Source organism: Amaranthus tricolor, chromosome 10, assembly GCF_026212465.1.
Source record: "Amaranthus tricolor cultivar Red isolate AtriRed21 chromosome 10, ASM2621246v1, whole genome shotgun sequence".
Lineage (NCBI taxonomy): Eukaryota > Viridiplantae > Streptophyta > Magnoliopsida > Caryophyllales > Amaranthaceae > Amaranthus > Amaranthus tricolor.
The window spans coordinates 2,531,116-2,551,979 of record NC_080056.1 but is presented as its reverse complement, the minus strand read 5'-3'; the positions used below and the strand labels follow the sequence as shown (position 1 = coordinate 2,551,979).

The window sequence follows — 20,864 nt, the reverse complement described above, 5'->3', positions numbered from 1 at the left end:
GTCACATGACCAAACTATAAGGAAAATAATAATAATGGTGATCTAATATTAGGTGGGTTAAGGGAAAGGTTGGGTAAAATGGTCTTAGGGTGACCCGTTCTGGTGAACGGTCATCCCATTTTTTTAAAATTTTTTTTGCCACGTGTCGGCTCCTGATAGGTCGTTGCAAATCTGACCCCTGCATGCCTGTGATGCCCCTGACGCGCGTCAATCAGCAGGCCAGGTGGCTGCATGTGATTGGGTGCAAAAATATACCCGTTTTTTTGCCTTTAATTTTTTTTTTAAAAAATTATACCAACGGTCATATTTTTTCAAGATCTATAAAATGAGACCCATATTGATATTTTTTGACATAATTTTATATTTACATATTTTGTTCTTATTTCCTACTTTTTTTGTTAAAAAAATACCAAATTAATCATTTCAAAAATCCCCAAAAAAATATGGATTCAAATAACCAAATTATGGAAGAAATCCACGTAAAAAAAAAACCAAGAAAAAAATCTTCTAACAATCAAAGTGCTCAAATTCAGTATCAAAATCTTCCGTTCAATCCTCCATTTTCTCAAAATATTCCAAATTCTTCTTACTATATTCCTCAAAATATTCCAAATTCATCTGATTATGTTACTCAAAATACCCAAAATTCTCAAACTATGTTTCACCACCATCATCAATCTCACAATGTCAACTCTAATATTGATATCTATTCAACTCCAATAAGGGGTGAAAGTTTAGACGAAAATGAGATGGAGTATGATGATGATGAGGAGGATGAAAATGAAGGAAATGATCAAGATGATCAATATGGTAAAGATGGAGGAAATTCTGTTCATCATTTTGATGCTAGTCTTTACACCCAACCATTGTTTCAACACTACAACCAAGGGTGAGAATAAAAAAAAATGTCAAATTCAAAGAGACCATTCAAAAGGTCATTCCCAACTATTTAATGATTATTTTGCTAAAAAATCCTACATATTCTTCTCGATTGTTTCGACGTAGGTTTAGGATGAGGAAACATGTATTTTTACGGATAATGGAAGCTGTCTCCAACAACGATCCATGGTTCACTCCCAACATTGATGCAACTGGTAGAAAAGGTCTAAGTGCTTTATAAAAGTGTACTGCAGCTCTTCGTATGCTAGCATACGGGGTGGCTGCTGATCAAGTAGATGAGTACCTCCGAATTAGCGAAAGCACAGCACGAAAAGCACTCACTCATTTCACAAAGGGAATAATCAACCAATTTGGGCAACATTATTTGAGAAAACCAACACCACAAGATTTGACGAGATTATTAGCCTTTAGTGAAGAACGAGGATTCCCTGGCATGATTGGTAGTGTTGATTGCATGCATTGGGAGTGGAAGAATTGCCCAGCAGCATGGAAAGGGCAATATCAAGGCCGAGCTGGTGTTGCAACATTAATTCTTGAAGCTGTCGCCGATCATGACCTATGGATATGGCATGCCTTTTTTGGGATGCCAGGTTCATATAATGATCTCAACGTGCTATATCGATCACCTCTTTTAGTTGATTTGTTTGAAGGAAGGGCACCACCTGTCAATTTCACGGTGAATGGAAATCAATACGGCATGGCTTATTATCTCACTGATGGCATTTATCCTAAATGGGCTACTTTTATTCAGTTTATTACTGAACCGCAAACAGCAAAAGCAAGGTTATTTGCCCAACATCAAGAAGCAGCAAGAAAGGATGTGGAGCGAGCATTTGGGGTGTTGCAAGCTCGATTTGCAATAATTAGAAAGCCCTCACTTGCTTGGGATGAAGAACGACTCTTTGATATAATTACTTCTTGTATAATTATGCATAATATGATAGTGGAAGATGAAAGAGATACATATACACACTATGCTGATGGTAGAGAGTTCATGGGAGATCGCCCAAAAGGTCAATCAGATGATACAAGTGGATTAAATGATGACTTTGAGTATTACACAGATAGAATTTTGATATCAATCGATAATTGGCAAATAAGGATGATGTTGAAGATCGACAAACACATTTATCCTTAAAAGATGACTTGGTTGAAAATATCTGGCAAAAGTTTGGAGAGAACTGCAATTAATGTATCATTTAAAATTTTAGTTTTTTAATTTGTGTATTTATTTTATGTATGTGCATTGTAATATTTATTTGAAGTTAACGAATTTTTCTTAAATATTAAAAAATATTTATTAAAAATTATATTTATATTTATTTTTATTAAAAAATATTATTTTTATTAAAATAATAATTTTTTTTAATTATAAAATAGTAGATCTATTTTAATCAAATAAAAAATTATATTAACTTTGTACATGAAAATATTAATATAAAAAAAATAAAGATAAATGTTAGATAAATTAAGGGAGAGAAATTATGGTGGGGTAGAAAAAAAGTAAGAAAGAGATGATGATGACCTTTTAAAAAGGTCATTATTAATAAAATTAGGTTGAAAGATGAAATTTTAGGAGAGAAAAAAATTGTAAAATAGTAAGATGACCTTTTTTTGGGTCACGAGTAAGGATGCTCTAGTATTTCTAATCGATAGTGAATTAATGTTGGATAAGTTCGTACCCGTAACCCGAGTACCCGACCCGCCCTTCGGCCTCCAATTGTGTGAAATTAGGCTGGACTTATTGTGAATGCAAGCATATTAACGGGGGGACACAAGTGCACACACTTCATAAGCCAAGGAGATATATACCATCCCAAAACCATATGGCAATGGGAAGAAGGTCTCTAATAGCTTATAAAGCGTGCACACCATTTTCAATTTATCGATGTGGGATAACTCATCCCAACACCCCCCCTCACATGCGAACCCCCGTCAAGTTCGCATGTGGGAGTAATCAATTAGGGTAGGAACGCCATTCTTTTCGAACCTACCATTTTTAAATTGTTGATCGAACCATTGGCTCGGATACCATGAGAAAACTATAATACGGGAATAATTTGTGTTGTCCTTTCATTAACTCCAACCAATATTTATATAATACAAGATGGTAACCGTAGAATTAGTAAGAAACCGTCACCAAACCGTCACCAAAGATAATGAATCTGCTGAAAGTGTGATAATGTAACCGTCACCAAATATACCAAACCGTCACCAAACATAATGAAACTGCTGAAAGTGTGATAATGTAACCGTCACCAAATATCTGATGTATACCGCGGAGTGCACATATCCTCAATACCCCCCTCAAGTTGGAGCATGGGGTTCAAAAATGCCCAACTTAGACATAAGTAACTCAAATTGGAACTTTCCGAGAGCCTTAGTGAAAATGTCCGCCAATTGAGAAGAAGTAGAAACATGAGATGTTGTAATCAAACCCTCGGAAATAGCATCCCGCATAAAATGACAATCAACCTCAATGTGCTTCGTACGCTCATGGAAAACCGGGTTTTTGGCAATATGCAAAGCAGACTCACTGTCACAAAAAAGGGGAATAGCTTTGGGATGATGAACTCCCAAGCTCAACAACAAACCTTTCAACCATTTCAACTCACAAGTAATGGCGGCCATAGCCCTGTATTCTGCTTCAGCAGATGATCTAGAAACTGTATGTTGTTTCTTGGTCTTCCAAGAAATTGGAGAATGCCCAAGAAACACAAACCAACCTGTCAAAGACCGACGAGTGAGAGGGCAAGCCGCCCAGTCAGAGTCACACCACCCCTGTAAAGAAAGCTCACTGTCTGCACTCAACAAAATACCTTGTCCAGGAGTACCTTTCAAATACCGAACTACACGCATGGCAGCCTCCCAATGATCAATGCGAGGCTCCTGCATAAACTGAGACAAAATATGCACCGAGTATGCTAAATCTGGGCGAGTTACTGTAAGATAAATCAGACGACCCACAAGCCGTCTGTAAGGCGCAGGATCGGAAAGGCGATCTCCTGTAGCTAGACCTAGTATGTGGTTTTGTTCCATAGGAAAGCCACAAGGTTTCGCCCCAAGTAAACCGGCCTCAGAAATAATATCCAACGTATACTTACGTTGACAAAGAAACAAACCCTGTGAACTTCTAGCAACTTCAATACCCAGAAAATATTTCAAACAACCCAGATCTTTCATTTTAAAACAGTCACTAAGATATGCTTTGAAAACACCAGTGGCAGCGGAATTATTACCAGAAATAATGAGATCATCAACATATACTAAGACATTTATTTGAACTGTGCCGTTAGTATAAGTGAAAAGAGAGTAATCAGAGTAAGATTGTAAGGATCCATACCCTTTCAAAGCAGAGACCAACTTAGCAAACCAACAACGAGGGGCTTGTTTCAAACCATACAAAGACTTGCGAAGACGACACACCAAGGACGGATCAGAACTCTTAAAACCAGGAGGGAGTTTCATGTAAATCTCCTCGTCAAGATCACCATGAAGAAAAGCATTGTGAACATCCATTTGATGAAGTTCCCAATTCTTAGAAGCCGCAATAGCAAGGAAAGCGCAAACTGTAGTCATCTTAGCAACGGGAGCAAAAGTCTCATGATAGTCAATTCCGACCTGCTGATGATTGCCCAAAACAACCAAACGAGACTTCAAACGTTCAACTTCGCCATTAGACTTGAACTTGGTTTTGTAGACCCACTGGCTACCAAGCACACGCTTACCCGCGGGTAGATGTTCCAAAGTCCAAGTTCCATTGTCCTCCAAAGCCTGTATTTCATTCTGCATAGATTTTTGCCAATCCAAGGATTTCATAGCCTCTTTAAAAGATTTTGGTTCCTTGTCAATCACAAGGGCTGCAATAAACTTCCTATAATTCACAGAATACTTATGACAATGTATGTAATGTGCCAGAGGATAAGGATTACCTGAAGAAGCATGATTAGACCGAGAGTTTGAAAGAGACGGATTATGAGCAATGACGGAATGAGTAACAAATGGTTTCCCAGAAGGATCAACAAAATCACGGAGCAAAACCGAGGGATACTTATCCCGAAAACCACGACCCAAAGGCTCTGGAGAAGAGAAGTCAGTGGTAGGCTCAGGGGACAATGAAGCAATGTTGTCTGGCTGCTGTGGCTGCTGATCAGCAGCTGAAGGAGAGGAAGACGCGCGCTCCTGCAGTAGTCCATTACCTACGCTCGGGGAATCTGTAGCGTATGGAGCTGACTGCTGCGAATGTGGCTGCGGCAAAGGAGAAATAGCTGGCTGCAGACTGTCCGCATCTAAAGTTTCTAAAGTCTCAAACTCCAAAAAATCATCAAGAACAGGAATAGGTCCATCAAAAGTATTAGGAGCAATATGGACATCTTCCGGGGATCCAAAAGGGAACACATCCTCAACAAACTTCACATCTCGGGAAACAAAAAACACCTTTGAATCAAGATCATACACTCTCCAACCTTTCATACCGTAAGGATAACCCACAAACACACACTTTCTACTACGGCTAGCAAATTTATCGCCATGAGTTTGCTGATTATGTGCAAAACACAAACACCCAAAAGTACGTATGGCATCAAAAGAGGGGATTTGTTAAAGAGGATTTCAAATGGTGTTTTGTTGTGTAAAAGTGGAGTTGGTGTGCGATTAATCAAATGAGCAGCGGCAAGGACACACTCCCCCCAAAAGTAAATAGGTAATTTGGCCTGAAATCTCAAAGCTCGGGCAACAGATAAAATATGTTTGTGTTTACGTTCCACCCTCCCATTTTGTTGAGGCGTACCCACACAAGAATGTTGAAAAATTATTCCAGTCGCATTGAAAAACTCAAACAAACAATTAAATTCATTACCATTATCACTTTGCACGATTTTAATTTTTTTGATTAAACTGACGATCAACCATTGCAACAAACATCATAAACATTTTAAAGACCTCCATTTTATCAAGAAGTAAATAAATCCAAACTGCTCTAGAATAATCATCAACAATTGTCAGAAAATAACGAGCCTTACAAGAAGAAACATGTCTATACGGCCCCCACAAATCACAATGCACTTTTTCAAAAATTCTAGAAGCTCTATTAGTACTCAAAGGAAAACGAACTCTAGAGTGTTTAGCACGCATACATACTTCACACCCCTTATCTAAAACATCTCTATTATTACGAAGTTGAGGAAGCAACTTTACTACTTTCTCGGAAGGATGACCCAAACGACGATGCCATAAATCCAGGAACGAAGCTTCAATCGCACCCACTTGAGGAACCAATTCCGTATTGCTAAAATAGTATAATCCGTCTCTCCTAGTTCCCGTCCCAATCAGCTCCTTCGTTGGGTCCTGTATGACACAAATGTGTTGAGTAAATTGAACAGTACAATTAAGATTGTCATTAAGCTGTGAAATAGAAAGCAAATTGCAACGCAAATTAGGAACAAATAAAACGCCTGTGAGAGTGAGTTTATCCGGCAAGCGAACAGAGCCAATTAAAGAAGCATTAACAATGTCACCATTGGGCAATCCAACAGGACAATTAAAACTATCAGTGTCGAACAACCAAGAAATATTTCCTGTAACATGATGTGTAGCGCCGGTGTCAATGATCCAAGAGGTGGAATCAAACTTAGGTGGCGACGGTGGTGGTGTTTCACTGTCCACCATTTTACTGAAAAAATCCTTGAGAGAGAAAAAAAAAATTAGTGTTTAACGTGGCTCCGATACCATGTGAAATTAGGCTGGACTTATTGTGAATGCCAGCATATTAACGGGGGGACACAAGTGCACACACGTCATAAGCCAAGGAGATATATACCATCCCAAAACCATATGGCAATGGGAAGAAGGTCTCTAATAGCTTATAAAGCACGCACACCATTTTCCATTTATCGACGTGGGATAACTCATCCCAACAAATTGCCTCCCTCAAATACTTCACATCCCAAGTTCCCCACCTTTCTCTTTACGTTACTTTCACACTACCTCTCTATCTTTTCCTCTACCACCTCACTTTTTTACAGAAAATATTCCACTTATTTTAAAAATAAAAATAACTATAAAGGCATCAATCTCCATTTTTATTCCAGTTTCTACTGGAATTGGCAACCTACTGTTATAAATGAAACTTCCATTTCAAAAATTTTACTTACAATTTCAATATTGCTTTGATGAATTAGATAAAATTGTTAAGCTTTGATTGATCTGTGAATTACGCTGAAAATTGGATGGAGAATTATCAATTTGGAGAAGAATTTCAGAAGCTAATGATTGCGGCGGATAATGGTAATGGTAATGGCAATGGAAATGGAAATTCGTTTACTGCCCTTTTAGAATTACCTCCTAATCAAGCTCTGGAGCTCTTAACTGATGATTTTAATGGAGGTGGTTCTGGTGATGTAGTTAAACGGCATCGTATTAGTGCGTTCAATCATTCTTTGGCATCGTTTCCTGCTTTTCCTTCTAATCGCGCGTTAATTGAACGCGCTGCTAAGTACTCTGTATTTGCTGGTGAAAATAATTCAATGGAGTCCAAAGTGAAAGTTGAGCCGTTGGATAGTGGGTCTAACCCTTTTTCTTCTGATCCGACGGCTGGGAGCGAGAGTGAAAAGGAGAAGCCATTAAAACGCAAAAAGAGAGAAAAGAAGGTTAGGGTTTTTTTTGTTGATTTGTGATTATCAATTTTAGTTTTTCAATTTTTTGAAATGGGGGATTTTTAGGGTAAAGGAGCTAGTAAGAAGAGTAAAACGACGACGTTGGAAGATGGGGAGAAGCTTCCTTATGTTCATGTTCGTGCACGGCGAGGTCAAGCAACTGATAGCCATAGCTTAGCTGAACGAGTAATTAATGATTTACTAATTACTTATTGTCTTAATTAATGATTAATATGGTGGGTAATAATTAATGGGATGCTAAATTCGTTTTTCAGGCAAGAAGAGAGAAAATTAATGCTCGTATGAAGTTGTTGCAGGAGCTGGTCCCTGGGTGTAATAAGGTATGGTGTTTGCAAGTGTGATTAATGCAGTTTTATTGCTCTGATTTGTTGGTGATTTGAGTGATTGATTGAGAATTAAGGACTAATAATTATGATTATGATTAATAATGATTATGATTATGATTAGGACTAATGAGTAGTTATAAGGTATTGTACCTAGGCAATGAGTGGATTTTGATAACCGTTTTAGTCATTGTCACTTTTTTAAAAAAGTTCCTTTTTAGGCCAAGAAAGTCTTATTAAATAACAGTTATTTATGAGGTTAATAAATCACACTTATGTGGTAGTATGTGATAGGATGAGAGGTTTATTGTTTTAATTTATCTTTTTTGATTTGTTTATTTTTAATATTGTTCTTTCTTTGTTTTTGTAGTAATTTACAAATTACGGTTATTGATCAAGAATTTTAGTTTTGTGGTGTGTTGTAATATTCTCCTTTTTCATCTTTCACCTTTCACCTTTCACCTTTCACCTTTCACTTTGCTGTTAGTAGAGGGTTTGTTATGTGTCTCTTTTATGTGTCTCTTTTCAAGACATGGATATTATTGTTTTTTCACTGTTGGTTGTATATGTTTTTTCTCTATCTTTTTGTTTTTGTTGTGGGTTACAAGTAGAGGGTATTCAAAACAAACTCGATGATCTGAAATTTACCTGACCTTGTAACCGAATCCAAAGTGACCCGACATCAAAAACGATGTAAAATTACAATTATGTAAAAACAATATGGACACAAAATGTGATTTCAAACCGACCGAAAACACCTAATCCAAAATCAAGCCGGTGACTCGAATATGAACACCTCTGGTTACATGTTGCAACTTACATAGGCTAAGGGATATATGGGTCAAGTAGGTGGGAGATAGAGATAATTAATGATGTCAAAGTGGAATTGTTGCAAACTTGGTAGGAAGATTAAAGTAAAATAGAATTGTTACAAACTTGGTAGGAAAAAATAAATAAAATAAAATTGTTACAAACTTGAAACAATGGTTAAGTGTTGATCTGAACAAAGCAAAATCACAGAGAGGAGATGCGTCAATTTGGTAAAGACATCACATTTTGCAGCTAACTCAATGTTTGTTTCAAGTGCCTAGGGACAATAATGATTCCTCGTATTCCACTGGTTTGTTTCGGCTTACCAGCTTGTAATGGGTTGTTTGACCGTTTGAGGTTTACCTTATCAGAGTTTTAGGAATTATTAATGACAATGAAGAAATTGTTGTGGTGATGGTACAAAGTAATGGGAAATTATGTAGAGGTGTGATTCCGACTTTTTATAGGTTTTAGTAGAAATTATATCGAGTGTAATTGTTTTTCTCCTTTTGATCCCTAAATAGATGCAAAATTGATCCAAATTGAGTAAAGGGAGAAGAGGATTCGGCTAATGTTGCACTTCGGGTTAGTGGGTAATTAGGTCATCAGTGTGGGATCTGGGATGGGTTAGTGGGGCGATATTGTGAACTTAAGCAAAAACAATAGCCGAGAATAGAAATGTTGCAACACATTAATTATTTTCTCAAAATTGGAAATGCAACATGTATTTAGGGAAGGAGGATGTATATCTTATTTAGTCACGCTGCACCAATCCATTTCAACTGTCATAGCCATTTTCATGCTCCAATTCTGATCATTTGCATCTCTAATCTTATTGAGAAAATATTAAAGAATACCAAAGTAAAGTTACTTAACAATATAGCTCTATGGATTTAGTAATTTCTATCAACATAATACACGCGTAAGAATGGGGATAATACAGAAAAAGAAAGAAAAAAGTCTGTGTTTTAGGTGACCTGTCAATCAACGACTCTTTAGGATAATGAGAAAAGTATTCTTTAATGTTAGGTGTGCCCTTTCAATCCCATAATCAGCTTATCTACAAGTTTGATCTTAACATCAGGGGTACCCTTCATTCATTTGAATCGACATATTAAGAGTTTATGCATGCTTTTGTGATGGTTATATGTCCTAGTCAAGGAGGGAGACAGGGAGAGGAGAGTAGTGTGAAAACTTTATGAACATGTTAGGTGTTCCTGAAGTTGGGAGGAGTAGGACCAAGAAGAGGACAACAATGGCCATAATTCTCAGTTGAATGCACAAATTGATTGAAACACATCTATAATGGTAAGGTTGTCCCAGTGCTAAAGATCATTTAATGAAAGTAAACCAGTGGGTTCAGCTTAAATTTTGTCTCCCCAGTCTGGCAAAAATAGACTGTAGAGGTCTTCTGATTTATTGGGACCATCTTGTGTATTTATTTACCAAAAAAATCTTTTATACTAAATTTATTTTATTCATATTTTGCATGATGTGCAATTTGGACATTGTTAATTTAGTCTTTATGTATTATTAAAGAAATGATCCAAGTATGAGGGATTTGTTGTGAATATGCTGTAGTACTCCTATATGCAATTGTTTTCATTTATGCAAGTCATAACTTGTGAATACAAATGCAGATTTCGGGAACTGCATTGGTGTTGGATGAGATCATCAATCACGTGCAATACTTGCAACGTCAAGTAGAGGTACTTATCTTCGGCTTTTACCATCTTCCCATTCTATGAGAGGTGATAGAAAACATCTCTGTTTACATGATTAGAGAACTTAAGATCATGCAAGACTGGTCCGTAAACATGGCACTACTATTTTTTTTGCGATTTTTTCCCTTTTGTTTGAGGTCCTAATTGTTAATGTTCAATCACTTAAAGTTGATCAGTATCCGAATTCCTGATTCAAATTGCATTATCCTAAATGGACCCATCTGTGAGCCACATGAATGATGAAACTTTGGATGTGTAAAAACAATTTGAATGAGAAATCTGACAGAGGACCTACCTGAAAATTTTGGATTCATCAATTGTTACATAATCCATTACGTTGCTTGTATCCTTTTTTTGAACTTGTTTATTTCTATCTTGGTGTTGCAGTATTTGTCGATGAAGCTTGCAGCAGTTAATCCGAGAATAGATTTCAACCTTGACACTCTAATATCAGGCGGGGTGAGTGATATTCTATATCAAATAATTGTCTCGTCTTGGAACTTTGGGAGTATCTGGCTTGCTGTAAGAGCTGATATATTCTGTTGAATTGAATAGTAATTAAGGAATTATTTCTTCAATGAAGATGATCATTTTTAATAAAAAAGTATTTGGCTACAATAAGTTATTTAGTATTACTCGATATAAGTACTTCTTGAACTGTTATAAGGCTTGGACCCATATCTCTGAGCAAAGATACTGACTGATCTAAACTTCTTTACCCGGTGCTAAATTCTATACATCTCATAGAAAATTGAGTTAATATATTACTTAATATCAGTACTCCTTGAGCTGTTATAGTTATCTTTAGATGATGGTCTTGGTACCATATTCTGGAGCAACACGTTGAAACTGGTTATAATTTCAGTGTAGAGGTTAAAAAATTGTACGTACCTACAGTTGGACACTCGTATCCCTGTCTTGTTTAATTGCTTAACAACTCATATCGAAATCTTGAATTCATAACTACCTAAGGATGAGCTAGGCTGGACACTATGATCGTAGTTACTGTTTTTACGTTGCAGTTTTTGGCTCATGAATCGTGATCATTGGCTTCAATGCCCGTTGGCTGCATCTTAAATCCTGATTATATACATGATTAATCGTGTGTTCTTCAATATCTGCAGGTTGAATCTGCGATGGACTGCAGTTTTCCGAATATGGCAATGCAATTTCCAGTAATGTGGCCAGAACTACATCACAATGGAGATGGACAACATTTTCAACAGCAATGGCACGCTGAGTCTTTAAGTCGGCCAGTTTGGGTCAAGGACGATAACCACCTTAGTTCGGGTGCTTCTGAAAACCCACGTATGTCCTACGATTCACCCGGAAATTCAGGTAAATTGCACTTGAAAATGGTCAAGCAAATTTTTCATACCCACTAGTTTTGGTATTGCTGAAAATGCAGCTTTATTATGCCTCATATCGTCTCCGTGTTCTTGACCAACTAGCAGCATCGTTGCACTCGAGCCAGCTAAAAACGGACTTGTGAAGACCATAATATATGGGAATGTAGCCAACTTGTGTATATAGCAGCAAATATGAATTTATATTAGAAGTTCAGACGGGAAGTAGAGAAGATTTAGGCTTTAGAATTTGGGGTTTCGATCTTTCTATAATTCAGAAATGAAACGGAAACCCTTTGGAGTAGATCTAGCTTGTTAGTTTATTCTACCTATTTACCACAGTCTAAATAAAAATTCATATGTATTTTTATTTACAATATCAGCATGATATGTAATTCAGTCCAGAATCTGATATGTTGTGGCTGATTGATTCTGCTGCCGGATAGGGCGTTATCGCGTACAGGAGTAGTCGTTCGCCTGAATCTGAACCGGGGTTTGCTTCAGATCAATGCATGTACCATTGTTACACTTTCATCATTTTGCTGAAATTTGTGAATCTTCTTGTGTTGGTTTTGTGGTTGATATGCTGATAAGTTTTATTTGTTTTTTAGTGAATCAAGTTCTTGTAGTGATGTTTGATTGTTTGTGTACACCAATTGGTAAATGTAATATTCCTAGTATCTTTGTTCTTTTAGAACTGATATATATCCTTAGGTTGTACATAAATATTAAATTTATTTTCTAAAATAGATAATCTTTATACTTATAAAGAGGTATTTATACTTATTTTCACCTAATATTTTTAGTTTTAACTTCTTATGCCCTAAAAGCTGTATGTATTGTCTGTTTATAACAAAGGGAAGTTGGGAATTGAAACATAAAACAATATTCATTTTTAAGTATTAGAAGTGGATTCATTGAATTGATATGAACTAGTCACATAACAATTGATTAAATCATATTAAATCATCATCTGAAATTGACTTGATTAGTTGAATAATTGGACTCTATTTATAGTAATATTATGCATTTAAATCAATAATATTCAATAAAGATTAGTATAGAATAAAAATGTGCTTCAATTAGATTGCACTAGACTAATACTCCCTTAGTCTTATGCGAATTTTTTTTAGAAAATTTATCCAGAATAATTTTAACTATTGCCTATTTTCTGTGAATAATCGCTACTATTGATTATTTTTAAATAATCTAACCTTTGTATTATATTTTCTGACAGCACCCTGTTCATATTTCATCCGGCAATTATAGATACCTACCACAATATGGGAGTACGGTTAGACCAACGAAGAACCATAAGGGGAAAAAAAGTGAGTGTAACGGCTAGTAGCCGTAGTAGTTACTTATAATAGTCGGTTAAAATGTGAAAAAAGGTGTTGTCAGCAAATAGTGTACAAAAGTTGGATTATTTTGAAATAGTCATTAGTAGATATTATTCACAGCAGATAAACAATAGGTGAGATTATTATGGATATTTTTTTTTATTCGTTTTTTAAGTTTACAACATTCTCAATTGAGTAATGTTGTAACGTTTTTAAAATTTTTATTATATAATTTTCTTTTATTTTCTACTTTTAATTCTATTTACATAATTTTTAAGTCACACTATTTTCTTAATATTTGTAGGTTGCGGCAATATAACGGAACAGAGGGAACAGAGGGAGTAATTGACATTTTGGAACGAGGTAAGAGACAGACAGGTTACACGAGCAGCATACATCCCATACGTAAACTACAGTAGATAGAACAGGCCTACATCAGCCCAAAACGACTGATTATTGATACTTCTAAAATGCTACAGAAACTAAAGCAATCCGCCATAGTTGCTGATCACATAATTTCTTTGTACAGCAAAACCCCATTCTCCCGCCAATTTTTTCAACTAAATTTCCCGCCTTACCAATCAAAGTTAAGGACTTTATGCTCCAACGGTCAACTACCACAGGCCTTGCTAGAAATGGCTAATCAAGGTTTAAAAATGCAGTTTGAAGGATATGATTCCATCTTGAATGAGTGTGCCAATAGAAAGGCTCTTAAAGAAGGTCAAAGAGTACATGCTCACATAATTAAAACTCAATATCTTTCTCCAGTATACCTCAGTACTAAGCTGATTATCTTGTATTGTAAATGTGGGTGTTTATTTGATGCACGTAATGTATTCGATGAAATGCCTGAACGAAATGTGGTGTCTTGGACTGCAATGATTTCTGGGTATTCAAAGGAAGGGTTTTGTTTTGAAGCTCTGATGCTTTTTGTACAGATGTTGAGATCAGGTACTTTTTTTCATTTTGGAAGTTTACATCGGGGTGTTTGACAATCAATTGTCGGCTAATTTAGTTTATTTGTTTCTTTGTGTTTGTATCTTATCTGCCGTATGCGCTTTTCTTTTTTTGCCTTTCTCTTTAGCAAAGGCTGAAACGACTAGAAATGTCTTGCAGGTACAGAACCAAATGAGTTTACGTTTGCCACAATTCTGCCTTCATGTACAGGTGATTATGGGTTTGATTGTGGAAGACAGATCCACTCTCTAATAATAATGCTCAACTATGACTCTCACATATTTGTTGGAAGTTCACTTCTTGACATGTATGCTAAGGCCGGAAGAATCCATGAAGCTCGATTAATTTTTGATAGTTTAATTCAGAGAGATGTTGTCTCCTGTACTGCCATGATTGCAGGGTATGCCCAACTGGGTTTTGATGAAGAGGCGGTGGCATTGTTTCGTAAGCTACTGAAAGACGGGTTGAGTTCAAATTATGTTACTTACGCTAATCTTTTAACCGCATTATCTGGACTTGCCGCTCTAGATCATGGCAAGCAGGTGCATAATCAAATTTTGAGAAGGAAGCTTCCCTCTTATGTGGTTCTGCACAACTCAATGATCGATATGTATGCAAAATGTGGGAACCTTGTATATGCTAGAAGAGTTTTTGATGACATGCCTGAGAAAACTGTAATCTCCTGGAATGCTATGCTTGTGGGTTACTGTAAACATGGCATGGGAACAAAGGTGATTGAGCTTTTCGAATTGATGAAAGCCGATGGGAAAGTCAAACCTGACAGGGTAACTTTCTTGGCTGTTTTGTCGGGTTGCAGTCATGGCGGGATGGAAGACACTGGACTGCAAATTTTCGGTCAGATGGTGGCACGGAAAGAGGGGATTGAGCCAAACTTGGAGCATTATGGGTGTGTTGTTGATTTGCTTGGACGTTCTGGGAGACTAGAGAAGGCTTTGAAATTGATCAAACAAATGCCTTTTAAGCCAACAGCTGCCATCTGGGGATCTCTTTTGGGTTCTTGTAGTGTTCATTCGAATATTGATGTAGGAGAATATGTGGGTCGTCAACTTCTGGAAATAGAACCCGAAAATGCTGGAAATTATGTCATTTTGTCGAATTTATATGCCTCTGCAGGGCGATGGGAAGAGGTGAAAAAGCTAAGGGAAATGATGAAAGCTAAGGCTGTGATTAAGGAGCCAGGAAGAAGCTGGATTGAGCTTGATAAGACTCTTCACACTTTCCATGCTAGTGACCGATCCCATCCTTCGAAAGATGAAGTGCATAAGAAAGTAAAGGAATTGGCAGTTCGATTAAAGGAAGCAGGCTATGAACCCGATCTTAGTTGTGTCTTATACGATGTTGACGAGGAGCAGAAGGAGAAGATACTTCTGGGACATAGTGAAAAACTGGCTTTAGCCTTCGGACTTTTTAACACTTCCGAAGGAACCCCACTTAGAGTAATCAAAAACCTTAGGATATGTGTTGATTGCCACAATTTTGTGAAAATTGTCTCAAAACTTTATGGGAGAGAAATCTCTTTAAGAGATAAAAACCGCTTTCATCATATAAAAGGTGGCGTTTGTTCTTGTGCTGATTATTGGTGATGTCCTGACTCCTGCTTACAGGAATCACATGATTGACTAAAGGCCAGCTGACTGCCCGCATGTAATCATCGAAGACTAGCAGGCAGTTCGTATTGAGTTTGAATAAAGCTGAATTCCATCATCATCATCTTCATAACCAATATATCTTGCTCATAAAATTTTTATCAGGGTTTGGGGAGGATTGGATGACGGCAGACCACACCCTCATCAATGGAGATAAGGAGATTGCGGCCAGTCTAAGACCCACGAAAATGTTGCTGAATTCGGAGTGCTGAAATATTCTACTGGGAATCGATCTTTCTGTTGGATCACTAGAACAAGATATTTGATATTTGAAGTTGGCATTGCATCTACAGCTCAGTTAAATATTTGAGGAGTGAGTGCAAATACATGGTGCAAGCACATGATACCTTTTGATCCAAATGTGGATATTATGGGGAAAAGATTAGTAGACTTCGTCAACTTCAGGATTTGTGAGTACCTTGGCTGCTTTACTTGCAGACTGGTAGCATTAAACTGTAGCTGCCTGCTCTTGGATAGCATCAAGCATCTTTGTATACAACTTGGTGGCAATTTCACTCATAATGCAAAATTTTGATGCAATAATGGGATATTGCGGTTGTCGTATAGCTAAAAGTGTTACCTGAAAAATCGACCTAAAACGTAAGTTTCTTTATACCTTTACGATGTCATGGTATTGATTTGGTAAATTTAAAAATCTTACGATTCGGGGATTATAAAATGCATGCGTGTTTTTACACCATGATTTGACTTTCAAACTGGTGAAAGATAAACCATGAAATAACTAACATTGCCAAATATATACAATCTTTCATTTCTTTTTACCGAATTTACAAGTTGCAACTCACTTTCATGACACACACTTCAAAAAAAATAGATAGTGTAAATGAACATACTAAAACTTATAACCTTTATTTAGAGAAAGATTAGGTTATTAGTGTAAATATATTTAATTAATTAGTTATTTACCACGTATGATCTCTTCGTCAACGTGAGTGTCTAAATGTTGAGTTGCAAGTATAATGATACGGAGAATAATATATTTTCTTTAGTAAACATCATGACCCTTGTGATATAATCTAATCTAATCTATTTACTGATAACAAAGACCAATAATATTGCTTTATTTAGCTTTTAGAAGAGAATCACATTTTATTGTAATCGAAGCAAATACCATCTTTTTATAATTTTGAGCCTCATCTAACCCTTTCCTAAGTTAAACGTGTAACCAAAACAAAAAAAAAATTATGGGATTAACATAACGTTTTTCTTTAATAAAAAATTTATAAAGGAGTGGAGTCAAGGAGCTCCTCCAATAGTCACATCCTCATCCAATCATCTTAAGAATAAAACGACACCGTATTAAAAAATCCACAGGCAAAAACATGAAATAACACCTGCTAAAATAGTAACCTACAAACAGATCTCATTCCCTTTCCCCCAATTCAACCCAAAAATGGTGGCGAACCCGAAACCCTTAGCGACAGCCGCCGGTACAATCCGATCCAGATTGATCCAAACCCTCCGAACCCGCGGCGGAGGAACCACCAACAGATGGACTAGCCCAGGTCACCAAGATCGACCCAATGGCTACCTTTTCAATCGAACTCCAACTCCACCTGGTCAATCTCGCAAATGGGAAGACTGGGAATTACCATGTTACATCACAAGCTTCCTCACCATTGTTATCCTTGGTGTTGGGCTTAATGCTAAGCCCGATCTTACTCTTGAGACTTGGGCCCATCAGAAAGCCCTTGAGCGTCTTCAAGCCCAGCAGATTTCTGATTCCTCTGAGTAACTTCAAACCCTTTTAGAATAATCTTTGTTTTCGACTGATAAACGGATGTGTTTAGTTTAATTTTTGTTATTGTTGATATATGACGGGGTTGTAGTGGAAGAAAAAAAATAAGGGTTTCTGAACAATTGACCCTTTTTTAAAAGAGTCTTGTTTAAAGTATATTTTGGTAAATGAATTGTTTTAATTTCTTCTTTTGGTAATTGATGGTTACATCTTGATGTTTCTGGGTTTTCGAGATGGATTGTTTAAAGTTGCTTCTGTTTTGATGTTTCCTGACTGTTTGTGTTTATAGGTGCATTGGGTTATTTGTATTTTGATTGGATTTTATGATTGTTTACTGAGCTTTAAGAATATTTAGTGATGATAGGGTGAATTTAGGGATTATAAATCGTAACATATGGTTGAATTGAATGAATTGGACGGAAAAGAAGGGGGAGGAATTTGTTGGTTTAATTCCCAGAATTTGTTCATACTCTAATCTCTCCTAAAGTGGAAATTTTTAGAGGAAAAGGGTATATTTCTCTCCTTCCCTCCTAATCAAACAAGGGGAACTCCTCTCATTATTCCCTTTCCTCCTTTCCTCTCTTTTCCTTTCCTTTCCATCCTAAATCTTTACTCAAACATGTTGTAAATGTGGGTAAATGATACTGCTTGGTGATAGGCTGTTAGCTGTTTGAATTGTAAATCGTGATAGTATTGAGGTTACGTGGGGACTTTGTGTTTATGTGCAATATATGTCTGTGATGGTAAACTAAGATGGAAACATCTTACAATTGCCACTGATCTTATGATGAGTAATAACCCACCTTAGCTATAAGAAGTAGGAACTCCTGCTATAAATTATAGGGTAGTGTGAGGATTTTGATAAGGTAACGATTAGGGTTGAGATAGATTGGGTTAAGGCTGTGTGTAGGTTAACTTTCCTAAAATATGATCATTTGCAAATTATTACATTCTCGCTATCTTCTGATCTTTTGCACTTTCCTTGAGTTAGGAGTATGTTGGTCTCCTTGGGTTCTTTTCAATTCTGTATCACATTGTGAAGTGATGAATATGATGGTGTGCGATATAAGTGTGCCGAATTGCCAAAATATTCTAGCTTTGAGTGAGAGAATTTGGAGGAAAGGGAGGTAGAATTCACGATCTGTTTTTCTGTGTTTGAGTGTGGAGGGGTGGAAGGTAAAGAATGTAAATTAATGATCCTTTGTTCTTTCTCTTCTGATTAATCCGATGTGCTAATCCTGCTACTTTACCCCTCTTTAAATTCTTTTCATCCTTCCCTTCCACTTACAGAAGCACAAGTACAAAGGAAAAAAGAAGGTTTGTGTATTTTTGGTTGGGGATAGATGAATATGCTTAGAAATATGGCTCGGGGATCGTAGGGCCAAAAAAACGTAATAGTTGGAAGAAATTTATAGAATTATTGTAATGGAAAGTGGGAAGAACAATATGTGCAATGGAAGAAGCTCTTTGATCTTATACAACTGTAGCACTCATGGATTGTTTTTTACTTGGCCTAGTTATATTTCATCAGCAACGTTAACTTCACAGCTTGAAGTAAGAGAGTCGGGTTTTGCCTCAGCCCTCAATGGTAGCAAGTACTAAATTCTCCAGTTGAGATCTAAGTTTTATACTCCTTCAGTCCTTCCCCTGCCTACCCTGTAGTATTTGCTAATAGATTTAGCTAAGATCACTGAATTTCAGATGAAGCTGATGGCTTATACCATTATGAATATAATGGAATAGGGCATGACATTTATTCTGATGTGTGATAAATTATTTGTATCATTTCATTTCCTCGCTGATGTTCTTGCTTGTGAGGTGGAATTTTTCCGATGCCTTTGCTCTTTTTCATGGATATGATCTTTTATTGTGATCTTTCAATTACGAGTTTGTGAGATTTCACGGTGTCATGATTACTCCCTTTGGTTTCCACCCCGTTGAATTTGTCACTCTTGCTATAAAGAGCTCTCGGTCGAAAATACAAATGTAACAAATTCATTGAGACAGATGAGCGGAGTATAAAATAAAACTCAAGATGGATTTTCTTAATATATGTTCTACTTACTTTCCTATCTTCGTTCTTTAAAAGGTGATTGGCGTTCGGATGCTATTCTTATAATAGTTTACTTCATCTTTTCACTTGGCTGATCTCTTAATCTACTGAGTATTGATAGTCATCCATCTATGCAAGGGAGAGAGAATAGAAACAGGAATCTAGTAATGAAATGAAACAGGGGCTCTTTTTTTTTACCTTTCTTATATCAAATATGACATGATTCCTGAGTATGGGAGCTGTCTTGTTTTTATCATTGCTTTTCATTTCTTATCATTCTTTTCTCTTGTTCGTTGGAATAAACTTGATTTTAAGCTCGTACATGAAGATGCGTATTTTGAAAATTAAAATTTTTCGAAGCTTATTTTAGGAACTTTTTTTATAAAAAAGCTTACTTTATTTAATCTTTCCTTAATCTATAGACTCATAACGCCCTATTTGGTAATCGATATTAAATGTTGGGGATATGAATGATTTATAGTGTAAATTTTCATGATATTTATCATGGCATTTTCATGGTAATGAAAGTTTGATCATAAAAAAGTTTTGTTCATCACAATTTTCCATTACCACCTAATACCACATGTTCAAATGTTTATGTATTGGAATGAATTTTGTGAAGAATATGAGATTGTTGAAGAAGTATAACAATGCCCATTAAACTTGTTGAGAGATATTTCGACCAAAATTGCACTAACTTTCTATTACTATTCGTCTATTCCACTATTATTTAATATTGATTAACAAATGTACAGTAAATGTCATAAAAAATGCTCCGATTTCATGAACACCTCTCCTGCTTTACTTTTCCAATACTCACTTTCAATTTTAATCTTATTCTTATACTAAGTCACTAACAACCAAAAACAATTAATATTTGTAAATTGTGAAATGTCAAACTTCTTGGGATATAGAAATCTATATTATTTGTCATGTCCTTAACAGAGAGAGCCTATGGTACATGGGGAGTGAAGAAAATGTTGATTGTGTAAGCAATAAGGTACGGGAGCAGCATGGATTCCAAGATTTGAAGAGGGATTCTCGGATACTCATTTTATTTTTTTCCTCAAAAAATACAAAAAGAACTTTGGAAAATTTTAATTCTTAAGATAATCATTTTTGAGTCCAAGACTAAGGTAAAATTATTTTATTCGATGTTAGTAATAACGAACAAAGAGGTACGATGTTGAAATTCTATGGGTTATAAACTTATAATATGACACTAAATATCAACCGAAAACACGGAATATCCCTTGAAACTGTCTAAAACAAATACGGTTTATTTAGACCTTTAAAATATTGAAATTCTAT

The 20,864-nt window shown here is 36.2% G+C and overlaps 4 protein-coding genes across 6 annotated transcripts; all 4 read left to right on the top strand.

Moving 5' to 3' along the window:
- The first annotated feature begins 656 nt into the window (after positions 1–656).
- LOC130825925 (uncharacterized) lies at positions 657–2,038 on the top strand. The gene is made up of 3 exons (XM_057691379.1): positions 657–889; positions 1,006–1,103; positions 1,149–2,038. Exons 1-3 carry the CDS (start codon positions 657–659, stop codon positions 2,036–2,038), a joined length of 1,221 nt encoding a protein of 406 aa, XP_057547362.1.
- Positions 2,039–6,999: 4,961 nt separating this feature from the next.
- LOC130826279 (transcription factor bHLH48-like) lies at positions 7,000–12,359 on the top strand. Of its 3 annotated transcripts, none has more exons than XM_057691883.1 (7): positions 7,000–7,547; positions 7,620–7,739; positions 7,829–7,894; positions 10,348–10,416; positions 10,819–10,890; positions 11,556–11,769; positions 11,886–12,359. In XM_057691883.1, exons 1-7 carry the CDS (start codon positions 7,128–7,130, stop codon positions 11,921–11,923), a joined length of 999 nt encoding a protein of 332 aa, XP_057547866.1. In that variant the 5' UTR covers positions 7,000–7,127; the 3' UTR covers positions 11,924–12,359. The 3 variants fall into 3 exon arrangements, with proteins under 3 accessions (XP_057547866.1, XP_057547865.1, XP_057547864.1); XM_057691882.1 differs by having other exon boundaries at positions 11,883–12,359; XM_057691881.1 differs by having other exon boundaries at positions 11,556–12,359.
- A 142-nt stretch (positions 12,360–12,501) lies between these two features.
- Positions 12,502–17,719, top strand: LOC130826278 (putative pentatricopeptide repeat-containing protein At3g13770, mitochondrial). Its single transcript, XM_057691879.1, has 3 exons — positions 12,502–13,105; positions 13,422–14,068; positions 14,234–17,719. Exons 2-3 carry the CDS (start codon positions 13,588–13,590, stop codon positions 15,676–15,678), a joined length of 1,926 nt encoding a protein of 641 aa, XP_057547862.1. The 5' UTR covers positions 12,502–13,105; positions 13,422–13,587; the 3' UTR covers positions 15,679–17,719.
- LOC130826280 (uncharacterized) lies at positions 17,083–17,719 on the top strand. The gene has a single exon (XM_057691884.1). It carries the CDS (start codon positions 17,156–17,158, stop codon positions 17,495–17,497), a length of 342 nt encoding a protein of 113 aa, XP_057547867.1. The 5' UTR covers positions 17,083–17,155; the 3' UTR covers positions 17,498–17,719.
- Positions 17,720–20,864: the final 3,145 nt, after the last annotated feature.